Source organism: Camelus ferus, chromosome 9 (genome assembly GCF_009834535.1).
Source record: "Camelus ferus isolate YT-003-E chromosome 9, BCGSAC_Cfer_1.0, whole genome shotgun sequence".
In the NCBI taxonomy this organism is placed as follows: domain Eukaryota; kingdom Metazoa; phylum Chordata; class Mammalia; order Artiodactyla; family Camelidae; genus Camelus; species Camelus ferus.
The window spans coordinates 43,732,482-43,746,701 of NC_045704.1; the positions used below are offsets into that span (position 1 = coordinate 43,732,482).

Below are 14,220 nucleotides of genomic sequence, written 5' to 3' on the forward strand. Positions count from 1 at the left end.
GATCTGTGAGTCTATCCTGCAAAGCCTGGTATTAAAAAGTATCTTTGTTTTTCAGTGGCGTACATTTCAATTCTCAAGCCATAGCTCCCACTATTGAGCAGATTGACCAGTCTTTTGGTGCAACCCATCCTGGAGGTAAGCCAAGTCCAGCGGATTCCTCTGGTCATCTGTGGCAGTCCATAGTGATAAACCTGGCAAGGAGTGCCATCCCAGCCCCAACCCCAAAGTCACGCTCCTGTAGGATTTTGGGGTTGGTACTTGGGTGTGAAGGAAAGCTCCTTCCCTTTGTTTTCAGCCTAGTAGTTCAGTTCAGAAATGAGACTCAAGGAAGGTGTTGCCAGTCATTACCTGCTGCCTGGCTGGTTTGTGTCTGCAGCCTCTGATGCCATTCAACCAAGTCACTTTCTTCTCCCCGCTCCTACAGTGTACAACTCCGCTGAGCAGCTCTTCCACCTCAACTTCAGAGGACTGTCTTTCTCTTTTCAGCTGGACTCATGGACTGAGGCTCCCAAGTACGAGGTTAGCCCTTCTCTTTCCCTGTTGTATGTTGCCCAATGCCCAGGTGATATGGGTCAGCAGACAGTGCCATTGGGGGAAGCTGGATAGGTACCCTTTCTTTGGTTTCATCGTCTTTGATATCTTCAGGGGTCAGGGTGGGTAGAGTGGGTGAAGTTGACAGAACAAAGCTCAGGCTGGCATTCCCAGGAAGAGGGCACTTCCAGCTGAAGAGTGAGGTTGAGCTCATTTTTCGTAAGTAAATCTCTGTCATGTAGTTTAAAACACCAGATCACTGCAGTTTTTCTCAATGGCCTAGAATTTGAGAGAATTCATCCTGGATTTTCAGTTATCTGTTGCTTTTAGCAAAATGTTTCATTCATCCTTAGGCAACAGCATCCTTAGGGTTATGAAATGATAGGTTTTTGTAAGTTTACATTTTCTTAAAGGAGGCATTTCTGCATTTTCTCCTTGATGAAAGAATGAAAAACTAAATAACATTAAGGAAGAACTTCCATGGTTGGTGTGAATTTTTTGACCTGGAGGCAGGTTTGATTGTGTGCTTTGACCTGGCCAGTTTTTGAAGACCATGAGTTTTAGGGAAATGCCAGAGCCTGAGTCACATGGCCTGAAGTGTATTTGTCTTGTTGTTTTAATTGAAGTGTAGTTGGTTATAGTGTGTCAATTTCTAGTGTACAGCACAATGTTGCAGTGTGTTTTTACTGAAATTTTTCTGTGTTTGCAGCCCAATTTTGCCCATGGTCTGGCCTCTCTCCAGATACCCCATGGAGCAACTGTGAAACGAATGTACATCTATAGTGGAAACAGCCTTCAGGATACCAAGTACGTGTGAGGGGGCACAAGCTTCATGCTAAGGCCGTGGGTTGCCTGGGAGGGAGGGCAAAGCCTCTGCTCATTCTGTGCCTGCCCCCAGGGCTCCTGTGATGCCTCTGAGCTGTTTCCTGGGCAATGTGTATGCTGAGAGTGTAGATGTTCTTCGAGATGGAACTGGACCCTCAGGTTTACGACTTCGCCTACTTGCTGCAGGTCAGTTACTGGCTTTAGAGTGGTGGATTCTCCATTATATCCTTGTTGACACAGTTTAAAATGCCACGTGCTTAGAGATAGTTGGTAGAAGACAAATGGCGCAGATGATTATGGTTAAAGTTTTCATTTAAATTTGTGAAGGGACAAGACAGTCTTATCTTGAGCAAATCTTAATAAATGACAGTAACACTGCTTCCCTCAGCATGTACATCAGCCTTCTGTGTACTTAATGTAGTTTTGCAGTGGTTCCCAGGTCCTGGAGATATATCTTACGGGCTACAGTGTTGTCTGTTCTCCCGTTTTCCACTCTTTGCGCCCATTTCTCAGAGAAGGCTGGCAAGAAGAACTTGTTGAATTGTGGCATGGCCACACCCTGCTGAGTTTTGCTGACTGTGAACAAAAAAAAGAGTTGCTGCCTTCAAGTGGTTGGTCTCTTCAGGATTCACGCTTCATCTTGTGATTTTCTTGTGCCTGGATAATCTTAGCTCCTTCAGACCTTGGATTATGTGTAGTAATACCGAGGTCCTCCAGTGGGGTTTACCTCCATAAAGTTGGCCTGGGGACTGTGAGCTCCATGAAAGGGCATTCTTTCATGGAGCTCATAGTCTAGCCAGTGTTTATTCATAAGCTGGGGTCTTGCATCAGTCTCTGGGGTGTCAGATCTTAACTGTTAATAAATCTTATATATAAACTGAACTCATCCCCCTGAATAATTAAGACAGTTCACAGGCTCCAGGTTAGAAATTTAAAAAAATATATTGTCCAGCCATGGCAGAACACTAGCTACTTAAAGGAACATTGCACCTGAGCTAGAATTTTTGAGAGACTTGAGATGTGGCAGCAAGATTGAGTGATTTAGGGTCTTCTCAGAGCAGAAGGGCTGCTACTTGAAACAGTAGGGTAGTCAAGGATGGTGCTGTTATCCCAGATGACAGCAGGAGGAGCCTGTTGAGAGGCTGGAGAGGGGAGTTCTCAACCAATTCTGACTTCCACCCTGTACAGGACACTTCTAGCAGTCACATCTCACTGCTTTCAGGGTCAGTGGGGAAAACACTTTGTTACGGTCAAGACGTCAATGAGTTATTATCCAACCCAGTACTCACTGAGAGTGTCCTTTGACAAGCTTAAAGGTAGCTTGTCCCTGGCAACTCCTTTCTTACATCTTTCTCCTATGGACTGTGGCTACAGTGATGATTTTAATGTGGAAAGTCTATTCAACTGTCTTGATCCTCACAATAATTTATAGGAAGACTCACTCCAGGCAATCAGAAACTAAAATAGTCTCCTAAAACTAAGGGTAATTTTACCTGAGGAGGCTTCAGGTAGAGTGAGACAAGAGAGGAGACTCACCTGTGAAGGGTGCCTTCCCTGTAACCCCATCTAGACATTCGTGAGTATCTGGTATCTGGAGACTTCGGGCACACAGTCCAGCTTGACAGGACTTTTGGTGGGTTCTGTAGGTCACCCAGGCTTGCCTAAGCTGCAAGATTTATAGACTTATAGGTTAATGTGGACTGTGCTTTTTCCCAGGACCTAGTTAATTTAAACACAGCTTTCATTTTATTTTGTCACTCAGTGTGTTTGTGCTGTGACTAAATAAAGACTCTTGGCTTAGTTGGAGAACTCAGTACCTCTTTATTTCAGATTTTGGATTCCTGAAGTCTTCTGTATATAAAAAATGGATTGTTATACAAGAAAGAGCTTTGTCAACTGTAAAGCCCTGTGCAGAGTAAGGTGATGATAGTGATTTTCATGGTACCAGGAATTGTAATCCTCTGGATTCTTGGCTTCCTTTTTCACTTTGGGCAGAATACTTTGTCTTCCTATCCACAGAATGGGGGAAATTTTATTGTTGGTGTGTCTCTTGGTATTCCACAACCACTTCTGCATATGTATGTTTAACTGGAACCATTTCTGAAATGTATTAGAAAAAGTCAGGGTTTAAAGATTCTCCCCAAAGGAGAAACTTTTGGCAAATGAGGTTTTTTCATTCTCCCACTTTCCCAGTTTGTCTCTTGAGAGTTGGTGGGTCTATCAGGTGTGTGTAGAATTAGGGAGTAAGTTAATGGATTCTTCGCTCTTGGCTCATCTGTAGAGTGATCTTCAGGTCCAGTCTCTTGCTGGGGGTTACCACTGAGAATTACTTCTTAATATAAATCCTTGTATTTTGTCGGGACCTGGACAGTTGTAAGAGACAATAGCCCCCATTTTTATATGTCCACAGCACCTGTGCTGCTGTTTATTGTACCTTGTACCACAGTTGTGTGATGGTCTGATTGGAATCTCCACACCGTAAGCACCAGTGTGGGCAGAGGCTGTACCTGTTTTGCTCACCTTTGCTTCCTCAATGTTTAGCAAAGTGTCCTAGCCCATGGTGTCAATGAGTAACTGGTGAGTCAGTGAATGACGTTTCCAGAGCTCCATGTCACTTTTGTGGGATTGAGTTGAGTCTCTGGCATTATTTTGAGTAGAGACCTCATGTAGCATCTCAAGTCCTGATGACCTGGTATTTCTGCTTACATGCGGTCTTGCCCCTCAGCCGGACCTGATAATGCAGTGTGCGGCCACTTGCCTCTCTGGTGCTCCCAGGGCCCAGGGCTGCAGAGTCTCGGGCCCTGACAAGGAACCTGACCACCTCTACCTTGTTCTCTGCAGGCTGTGGACCTGGCCTATTAGCAGATGCCAAGATGCGGGTATTTGAACGCTCGGTGTATTTTGGCGATTCCTGCCAAGATGTTCTTAGCATGCTTGGCTCTCCACACAAGGTCTTCTACAAGTCAGAAGACAAGGTAGGGAAAATGTGTTTATAAAGTGAATAGGTGGTCTCTGTCTTTTTTTTTTTTTAATCAACATTAACTTAATATTAAATATAAACTATTTGCTATTTTCCTATAGAACCTGTTCTATTAAAGCTGATGGAGAAGTAAATTGAAAGCTCTTTTCTGACCCCTGTTGGTCAGATTGTTCTGCCTTTCCTCAGAGACCGGGGCCCAGTCTATAATCTGCCAAAGCTGGCTGGGTTGTTGGGCACCAGCATCTGGCACTCCCACACTCTTGCTTACCCATTAGATTAATGTTATACAAGAAACACAATCTACAGACTCATTTAATCCAAGAACTGTATTAAGGGGTTGGATTTTAATTCCTTGTTATTTTCCCCCCAACAGATGAAGATTCATTCTCCCTCTCCTCATAAGCAAGTTCCATCCAAATGCAATGACTACTTTTTTAACTACTTCACTCTTGGAGTGGTAAGTCGTGATTCCTTAGAGAAGTGTTTCATTTCTGTGGGGGTGGGCAGTGCACCTGGGCACACCTATGTGTACACATGCAGCTATAACCATGCTTGGCAGCAGGGAACCTAGCCCCAGGTGGCTTTACCAGTGCTGTTTTGCATTGGCATTGGTACCCCAAAGTAGACCTTTCCTGACACCAGGATTGCTAAGAAACACCAAGTTTCCTGGTGTATCTTGACTTCTTTTCTGAGGGAAACAAGCTCCAAAAGTGCAGGAATCATTTAGCTTCAAGATGTTTTGGGAACTGCTATTTTGTAGAACATAAGACCTTCTTCTGGAGTCACAAAACAGAGAGACAAAAAATGGTTTAAAGACTGGGAGTGTGCTTTTGTAGTTTTAGGGAATCACCCCAGAGGCATTGCTGAAGCCCTATGCTCTGGGCCTAAGGTGCTGAATGGAGCTGTGGCCACCATCAGTGCTGACAGTCCAGCTGGTATATGTGATGTGTGTGAGAGAAATGGTTGTCTAGCAGGATGCATCTCAGAGGGCATTGCTGGCCTCTTGGGTCTTCTAACCTTTTGGCTTTCTAGGACCTGAGGTCCTGAGCAAAGAAAGAGTATACCCCGAGAGTAAGAAAGGGGGACTGGGTCTGCTGGTGTGGAAAAGACCAAAGAGGATCCAGGAGTAGTGGGGCAGTGGCAGTGGGATCATAAACTCTTGATGGTAGGATGGTGGCAGGAGAGAATGGCACTATTGTAAGCTGGACCTCTTTTTGAGTTCCAGGGCCAGTGATAAGTGGAAGTTGTAGTGAATGGACCAACTCTAATAGGACATGGTATAGCTATTGGTGGAAGAGTGCAGTCTGGGGTAATCCTGGGGTCACAGGTGTGAACAGCTGGCAGGATGTGAAGCTGGGAAGAGTTGGGGGAAGGGTACAAGAAGTGTTGAGTAGGTAATGTCATCCAGATCTGAGTCCTGACTGGAAGCTGGAATTTCAGTTCCAGGGGTTGCTGACTTCCACAGGCCTGCTCTGTGGAAGTGCCTGGCAGGTCATGGCATTCAGAATAGCCAGGTGCCTTGAGCCCCTTAGAGTCAGGTGGCCCCTGAATCCTCCTGGTAGCCTTTAAGTCAAAATCTGTGCTCAGTTAGATTTTTCACCAGGTCCTTTTTGTCAGGAAAGATCTCCCTGACTATGTTTGGGTTCCCAAGCAGTAGGAACTGTAACCCCTGTGTCTGCCGGGCCTGCTAGTACAAAGTTTAGGATGGGGAGGCCTATAGGTGGTTGGGTGTGTGTCATCATCCCATTGCGTGCCCCCTACCCCCTGTCCCACCGTGTCATGTTAAGGCTACTTAGCCTCAGCTGTCCCCTTGACTGTTATTTGGGGAAAAACTGTTCCCTGAGGGCATCCCCATTGTGGAGTGGGAGTCACCAACTTGGACATGCCCTCGAAAGGCCCCTGCCCTGCCTCAGTAACTTTCCCCACTTGGGCATCTTTGTTTTCTATCCCAGGACATTCTCTTTGACGCGAATACACACAAAGTGAAGAAGTTTGTCCTACATACCAATTACCCTGGACATTATAATTTTAATATGTGAGTATACCTATACCTGCCCCTCCAAGAAGTGAGTTTTGAGCTAAAAAAATCCCCAGGAAGGAGAGCTTGTGGCTTTGGACGTTTGCTGTTTCATGGGCAGTGAACGTTTCCTGAGTGCTCTGTTCCTGGTATAGTGTCCATTACCTTGCATCTCTCCATTTATACCCATTTTACAAATAGGGAAATAGGTTCAGAAAGCTTGGCTTCTGATAGATAATAGGGTCTTCAGCCCCCCAAGCTGGTCCCTTTTCTGACTCCAGTGCCCAAATCTGGCCTCTCCTAGTGAACGCTGTGTCGAGCCCCGAGCCAGGGCTTTGGGCAAGTGATCTTGATTCTGTTTTTCCTGGGGTGCAGATGCAGGGGTGATGAGGCCTCCCAGGGCGTCCACCCTTTACCCTTCTGCCTTCTCTCTCTAGTTATCACCGCTGTGAGTTCAAGATCCCACTAACCATAAAGAGAGGTAAGTAGTCAATGTCCTCAGGGTAAGAAAAGGGTTTAGAGTCAGTCTCTCAAAATGAGAAGAGATGATGATCCACGCAGAGAGGGTGGTATTAGTAGGTTTTGTGGAGTCTTTGCCCACCTGCTTCTGCCCATATAGCCTCAGCTCGCCTGGTTGGGCTCTTTATTCTGGGGGTTGCCTTGTTCTTGGTCTATAGTCTCCTGGAGGCCCTAAAGGTCTTATCCTATGACTGAGATTACTGGTGTCCAAACTTCAGTCCCAGTGCATATGGTGGCTAGGCTGGTGTCACAGGTGAGCTGAGCCATCTACCTGAATAGATATGGAACTGAATACAGGCCAGGCCAGCTATCAACCATAGTGTGTTCTCTTTTCAGAAAACACAGATGGTCAGACAGAAACATGCACAACCTACAGCAAGGTAAACTTCTATTTTCCCACCTGACACATTCTGAAAATGAGGTGGGTGTGAGCCTGCCAGCAGTCTAGGGCCCCATATCCTTTGGGCCAGCCATTGGTCACAGGCATGGTCAGGTCCCTGCTAATCCCGTCACCCACCACCCCTCTTGCAGTGGGACAACATCCAGGAACTTCTGGGCCACCCTGTGGAGAAGCCTGTTGTCCTGCATAGGTGAGTGGGAAGTTGCTGTCTCTAACTACCCCATCCAGCTCCTTACAGCCCAGAAGGCCTAGGGAAGTCTCTAGCAGTGGGTATGACTTAAAAATGACAGAAATTTCTGGTGTTGCCACAAACAGACTTCCTGACCCAACCTTGTATGTTAGGACTGGGCCAGCTGTTCTCCGTGTTTACCTGTACCAGAGAGGTTGCCCCCTGGGGATAGCTCTCCCTCCTTCCCCACCTGCCTCCAGGTATGGGGACCTTTTCACCCCTAGTTACTCAGAAAGGGAGGTAGTTTTGACTAGCTGTCCTGTGCTCTTTCCCCTCTCAAAGCTGCTACCTGCCGTAGCTCACAACTCAATACCTGGTTACCATGCTGCCTGAGGCTCCTCTTCTTCCTGACTTTGCACCACTCCAGTCCAATTGCATAATAACTTCTGTGACAGCTGGACTATGTAGGATTCAGAGCTTGAATGAGACCTGTCACTGTGCCTGGGACCTCAAGGACTTGTGTGGCAAACAGAAGCTCACAGCCATAAGAGATCATTAGCTAATAGCCCCCATCCCAAAAGTGACTAGATGCCCTGGCTGGCATTGGCCTTTGTCTGCCCCTCTAATTCTGGCTTCCCCGGCCTCAGGTCCTCCTCCCCAAACAACACCAACCCTTTTGGCTCCACATTCTGCTTTGGTCTTCAGCGGATGATCTTTGAGGTAAGCCCTGGGGGTTTGAGGGGCCGGTAGTCATGGCAAGGACAGGCGAATGATTGAGGGAGATTGGGAAGGGAGCGCCTAACCTGCTGAGCAAGTTAATCCAACAAACTGAGAGGTAATGAGGATCCTACATGTAGATTTGAAAACGCGAGTACAGTAGGAATGAGAACCACAGGGCAAGTGGGGCTAAGTCCAGGGATGTTGGAGGCCTTTAAATGGCACGTGAATGAATGTGCTATGGGGTGACTGTCTATAGAGTCCCCACTGGCTTGGAAGAAGAATGAGCTGCCCCTGTTTTCCCATCTGGATGCCATAACCTGGACCCCTAGTGTGTCCAGGACTGGACAAATGGGCATGGTGGAGTTGATGTATCCCAGAGGAACAGGCAGACATGAGGGCAGAGAAGACCTCTAGCATGAGTTTGGAGGTGCTGAGGCATCAGCCCAGCCCCGTGGCTGCTGTGTTACACACACAAGTTCCAACCCCTGTGCACAGGAGCTGCCTCAAGTCCCTTCCCTCAAGTCACAGTGGTGGTTTTTGTGGGTCCTGTTGCCTGCTCTGCTTACATCCCTTCTATTCCTCCCCCTTGACTCACTGTCCTCTTCTCATTCTAGGTCATGCAGAATAACCACATTGCCTCAGTGACACTTTATGGCCCCCCTAGGCCTGGTGCCCACCTGAGAACAGAGCTCCCCTAGGGACATCACCACCCATGTCCCTCTGCCCCATGGAATTGTGCTTCACATCTTGTCCAGTGGGCCTCCCTGTGCTACCCTGTGGGTTTTGTCGGACACCTTACCAGCGTGGAAGGGCTGTTGTGATGTTCTGAGGTGGGGCTCAGGCTGGATGTTATGCCGTGGGGTGAGAGAGCCAGATATTCCTCTGTCTGTTCTCAGCCTGCTGGTGCCAACAGGGGACGCAGACTGCAGAGAGAAGCACAAACTCTGAGCCTTGATACCTGGACCCAGGAGCTCTCTACTAATGTAAGGAGGCAGGGTTCTGTCTCCCCTGTCCCATACACATTGGAAAACTTGGGGCTCTTTCTGTGGCTGAGGACACAGGAACCCAGGACGAGGACAAGGTCCTGCCTTTGGCCCAACATTGCCACATTACCCTTAAGGCAAGCAGGTAGCATGTCCACAGTACTTGGTTGCGACTTTTGCACTACATCCACTTTAGTTACTTGATGAGCTGGCTGTGCCCAAGGTGGCCCACCTGCCCTTCCCTCTTCCTTTCTTGCACGCGCTCTCTGCTAGGCCCAGTAGGCACTCCCAAGTGGTTGAAACAACTTTCTACCATTGAGTTATGTGCCCAGACCTGGTTCCCACCCCTCTTGGAGCGAGCCTTCAGGGTTGCCTGTGCCCCTACTCTGCCCAACCTGGCTGGCGGGGCTGCATGTTTCCATCTTGTCTGCCTCTTTTATTTAATGCCAAAGTTTTAGCCAAAGACATCTTCCTCCTTTTGTTGTGTTTCAGCATTCTGTCCTGCACTATGGACTTGGCTTCGCTGTCCCAAGCCAGGGCAGTGTCTCCTGGCCAGGCCCATTCATGGCTCAAGGCCTCTGGGGCTCAAGGAGGGCTGGCTGCTCAGTCTCTTCATGGGACTTACTAAGGAAAGTAGCTTATGTGCTTTAAAAATATTAATCCTTTTGAAAAGAATTGAGAAGAGAAATGTATAATTTTATCCCATTTTTAATATTTTGGTCTAGCAACTTGTGATACATAGATGACAATTTTGTGAGTTTTTCAAATGTGTGTACAGATTTTTGTAAATATGACTTTTGTAATTAACTCATGTACAGCCTCATCCTGTATAGTTTAACAATGAATGTCCCGGGCTCCTTTGTGGTTCCTGGGCATATAGCCAGGTTTGTGTGGCATTCCCATGACTTTGTGACTGATTAGTGTCTTCCCATGTGGACTGTGGCCTGGCCAGAGACACCCTGCACATCCCACTGTGGGGCAGCCAGGACTGTTCCCATCCTCCTAGAATGGGGGAACCTTCCTCATGCCCTGCCCACACCCCTCCTCCAATAAAGACCTATGCCCTCAGCAATATGCTGTTGCTGGGGTGTTTGTACTAAAATAAGCATGGAGGCATTGTTTTTTGGTGGGGGATGAGAAAGGGGGTGGTTGAAGAATATGGGGAAATTAATAGTGAAGTCATCTTAGGAGAAGAGGTTCCTTGGCTCCTCTGAAGGGGGCAGCATGGCCTCCAGTAGGAGACTCAGTTTTGTGGTTGTAGGTTCTTTTTCAGTGGGTAGCTGGAGGTGGTGAAAGACTTTAGGTAGGACAATGCCCTCAGTCCCTGTGTGTCTCCATCCCTGGTGTTCCATCCAGTCCAGGGCTCGGGAGTTGGCCCCAGGAAAGCAGACAGTAGGAGAACTAAAGACCTGGACAGGATTAAGAATCCACTTTGAAGGGACAGGTAGGAAGCAAAACACCTACTTTCAGATTGAGTTGTGGGAGAATGCCTGCCAGTCCCATGAGGACTGAGGTCAGGTCCCTACCCCCGCCCCTCCCTGTGGGGCCATCCTTGAGAAAGACCTGCATTTGTCTGCCCTAGGAATTCCAAGCCAAGGAGTATGGTCAGATTCCATGAGCCTCTGCCACTCCCACCACACACACGTCCCTACTAGGAGCACCAAACATGTTTACCTGCTTGGCAAAGAGCCTGATGGTACACCACCTCATCCCTGCCCATCTCAAGAGCCACCATTTGATTGGTTCCAGATCACCTCCCATTAGGGTAGGTCAGCAGGAGCCAAGCTCAATCTTCAATCCCTGAGACCCTGAGGCGGCAGACTCCTGGTGATAGTGGGGCTGGATCCTGAACTCACGCCCTTTTCTGCGGAAGAACCATACACACCGCAGTAATCCACCCTGGGAAACCTACCATTAAAACCACCTCCCACTACATCCTGGGTCTGAATGAGGGGAGCTGGGAGCTGGGTGCTGTGATAAGTGGCTAGGGGCCCCACTGGAAAGGGCCAGTAGCGACAGGCCATGGATGCGCACAGGCTGGCCCACGCGGTCCGTGCAGCAGGTGCCACATAAGCCAGATGTCAGCAGCGGAGAGCCCGTGCACTACAAGAAGCTCGCGGTAAAAGCAGGGGTCAAAGGTGCGTAAGTGCGGCGCGGCTGAAGGCCGAGAGATACCAAAGGTGCGGAAAGCAGGGTGCGGCTCAGGTGTGAGACGCAGGCGCTGTAGACACATGCCCAGAAAGACGTCGTCGATGGGGAAGAGCTCAACCTGCGCGCAGGCACCAGCCAGGCGGCGCAGTGTGGCCCCTGAGAGCACGAAGCCACCGCCGCCTGCATAGGCCGGGTAGGCGGGCAAGCCGTACACAGCCTCGGGAATGTAGTACTTGCTAGCCCGCACTCGGATTGGCCGCGCCTGCACGATCACGTCACCCGCAAGCAGGTCCTGCGCCGGGTCCCGCGGCGCCAAGAACTCCAGCAGGTTTCCCACATGCACGAACACGTCGGCGTCGCCTTTAAAAACGAAGCGCACGTCGGGGCAGTAGGCGGAGGCCCAGGCCAGGAAGTGGATCTCCTTGAGCGTCAAGTTGAAAAAAGTGTCGTCGAAGGCCCAGAGTAGGATGTCTGCGTACGCTCGACTCTCAGCACGCAGCAGAGCGCTCCAGTGCGTTTGCGTGCCCGCCCCCTCCGCGTCTGCCCCGTCCGTGCCTGCGCCCCTGGGCACGCCCAGCAGGAACACCCGGCGCACAAGCGCCCCCTGCACGCGACCCTCAGCACCCCACGTCTGGCGCACGGCTTGGCGCCGCTCGAAGTCAGCCGCCACCGACTTAACGGCGATGAGCAGGTCAGGTCCGCTGGCAGATGCGCCATTTCCTCGGCACTTGTGCGGCTGGTTAATGAGCAGAGGGAAGCGCCGCTGGTCCTTGGCGCGCAGATAGCGACCAAAGTCAAAGGGTCCCGTGGGCGTGGGCGGCTGCGGCGTGTCCTCTTCGTAGGCCGGCGGGGCTGCACCCGCGTCGGGTGCCGGGAATACACGGAGCCCCGCGGTGGGCTCCAGCGCCGCCCCCTCTTGAGCTCGCGGCGCGCTTGTCGTCGGTGCCGCGCCATCGCGCTGCGCGTAGAGGAGGAGGCCGAGGGCGGCGCCGAGAAGCAGCGTGAGCGACGCTTCTCTGCGTAGGCGCAGCCTCCGCCTCATGTCCGCGTGGCCGGCGCCCGCGCCCCCTGGGGAGAGAGAACTCAATCAGGGCATCAGACTGGGAACCTAGCAGCCCCCAGGGTTTCCTACCCAGCCCTCCCCAAGGGGAGGGGGCAGGAGGCCATACTCCGGGGTCTCCAGCTACCAGCCGTTCATCCCCCTCCAGTGTCCTCCTACTTTGGGCCCTGACCACCCCCCACCGGGATGGGCACCCTGAAAGGGAAAGAAGTTCCTCCTAGTAGCTGACTCCCACCCCTGAGCTCCGGCCCAGGACGGTGCCCCAAGGCCGGGACAAGGACACGCAGAGCCTCGGCCCCACCCCCTTCCCGCGCTGAGGCCCAATCCATTTTACCCATCCCTACCCACCACGGTCGTCCTTGGAATCTTGACACACCTTTGACCTTTGGGAGCGGCGCGGCCCCGCATGCCAGGGCCTCCGGGGCTCAGCGTAGGGTCCCAAGGGCGGCCATGGACGGGGCCTGGGCCAAATGCAACGTTGGCAGGAAGGGGGGGCCCGGGGCCGCTGCCACGTGACCCAACAGCTGTGCGCGCCCGGACATCTGGAGCTCAGCTCCGCCCTGGCGCCGCCGCTGTGAGCCCTGTCTCCGAGTGGGAACTAATTTCTGAGAGGGATCCTCACTGGCAGCTCTCTCTGGGAAGGCTGGAAGAGGTGGATTCTGGTCTCTGTGCAGGCTCAAATTCCCCAAATCTGCCTTTCCAGGAGACAGGAAGAAGCATTAGCCCCTCCGGTTAGTTTCCCCATCCTTGCCTCTCCAGTGTGGGTCAGGGCCTGGGTTGGCAGGAGCACCAGGGCAGGCGGGTCCCAAATCCCTGGAGCCCAGCAACTTTGGCAAACACCTGGCGCCTCCCAACACAGCCTAGGAAGCGCCTCTCCTTGGCTTACCAGGAGCCCTGGTTCTGGAAGACAGGGTCCAAAAAATGCCCCAGATACATGGCTGCCTTCTTACTCTTGCTGGCAAACACACCACACAGACAAGAACCAACAAGACTGCTCGTTCAGTTCTCACAACCCTGTCAGCAGCTCTCATTGATCATGCCCAGATGGGTTTGCTGCCCTTCAGGGAGGTAAGTGACTTGCCCAGGATCATATAGGCAGAAGGTAAGAGCACGGCTTCAGGTCTTCCAGAATTCAGTCCAGGACTTTTTCCTCTGTCCTCCCTTGCCTCTCTCCCTCATCCACTGGGATACAGGACAGGGGGATGACCTTGTCTGCTTTAACTTCACAAGTGAGCACTTCAGTCTGTCTCCCTAGAGACAGTCCCCTGGTCCCTAGTGTCCAGGCCAGCGTAGCCTCCTGCAGGTAGAAATAATCAAGCTTGGGCCCCCTGCAGGTCCGGTAGGGCTGGCAGGGATTGGTTCAGCTTGGGGGACTCCTGAAGTAGGCTAGCAAGCAAAGGGTTTGTTTGATCTGGACCCAGGCAGGCAGAGAGGTGCTCTGGAGATTGAGGGCCCAGGCCTTGCCTAGCTCTGCTGCCACCTTTCACTTCCTGGAACTCAGAGCCTCCAGATCCCAGCTCATGCAATGGGTCTTGGAGTAGACAACCTCCACCCCCTACCCCACCTGGGAGCTTCTGAGTGCAGGCTGTACGAACCAGCACTGCTACCCAGCACCATCCTCTTTCCAGTGGCTATGACTGCTGCTTCTGACTTCCTACCAGTGTTCTCCCTTAAAAAACAAACCCTGCATCCTGAGCCTCACTCTCCTGTTCACAGATTTCTCAGGAGTCCTCTGCTCTGGCTTTCTCTACTGCCTCACCTCCCATCCCTCTTATGGTCTGGCTTCAGGCTGTCCCCACCGTGTCCCAGAAACAGCCTCCACCTAGTAACATTTTCCCTGACTCCAGTGGATACTCAGCCTTGAC

At 50.9% G+C, this 14,220-nt stretch overlaps 2 protein-coding genes across 6 annotated transcripts in view; one reads left to right on the plus strand and one right to left on the minus strand.

Annotated features, from left to right (window-relative positions):
* Nucleotides 1–10,246, plus strand: part of C9H16orf70 (chromosome 9 C16orf70 homolog) — a 25,543-nt gene extending 15,297 nt beyond the window's left edge. Inside the window, exons 6-17 of the mRNA XM_032486502.1 lie at nt 56–135; nt 425–519; nt 1,241–1,338; nt 1,430–1,542; nt 4,198–4,331; nt 4,710–4,793; nt 6,289–6,371; nt 6,791–6,834; nt 7,209–7,252; nt 7,404–7,462; nt 8,089–8,161; nt 8,776–10,246. Of these exons, the coding sequence (XP_032342393.1) occupies nt 56–135; nt 425–519; nt 1,241–1,338; nt 1,430–1,542; nt 4,198–4,331; nt 4,710–4,793; nt 6,289–6,371; nt 6,791–6,834; nt 7,209–7,252; nt 7,404–7,462; nt 8,089–8,161; nt 8,776–8,859 (991 nt within the window). The 3' untranslated portion in view covers nt 8,860–10,246. The remainder of the gene's footprint in view (nt 1–55; nt 136–424; nt 520–1,240; nt 1,339–1,429; nt 1,543–4,197; nt 4,332–4,709; nt 4,794–6,288; nt 6,372–6,790; nt 6,835–7,208; nt 7,253–7,403; nt 7,463–8,088; nt 8,162–8,775) is intronic.
* On the minus strand, nt 3,154–12,866 carry B3GNT9 (UDP-GlcNAc:betaGal beta-1,3-N-acetylglucosaminyltransferase 9). 5 transcript variants are annotated; one of them, XM_032486500.1, is made up of 4 exons: nt 12,700–12,848; nt 11,543–12,363; nt 8,961–9,084; nt 3,154–3,456 (listed from the first exon to the last, which is right to left on the minus strand). In XM_032486500.1, the coding sequence occupies exons 1-4, from the start codon at nt 12,761–12,763 to the stop codon at nt 3,389–3,391; spliced, it is 1,077 nt and encodes a 358-aa protein (XP_032342391.1). In that variant the 5' UTR covers nt 12,764–12,848; the 3' UTR covers nt 3,154–3,388. The 5 variants fall into 5 exon arrangements, with proteins under 5 accessions (XP_032342391.1, XP_032342392.1, XP_032342390.1 ...); XM_032486501.1 differs by lacking the exon at nt 3,154–3,456 and adding an exon at nt 3,482–3,719; XM_032486499.1 differs by lacking the exons at nt 3,154–3,456; nt 8,961–9,084 and having other exon boundaries at nt 9,837–12,363; nt 12,732–12,866.
* Nucleotides 12,867–14,220: the final 1,354 nt, after the last annotated feature.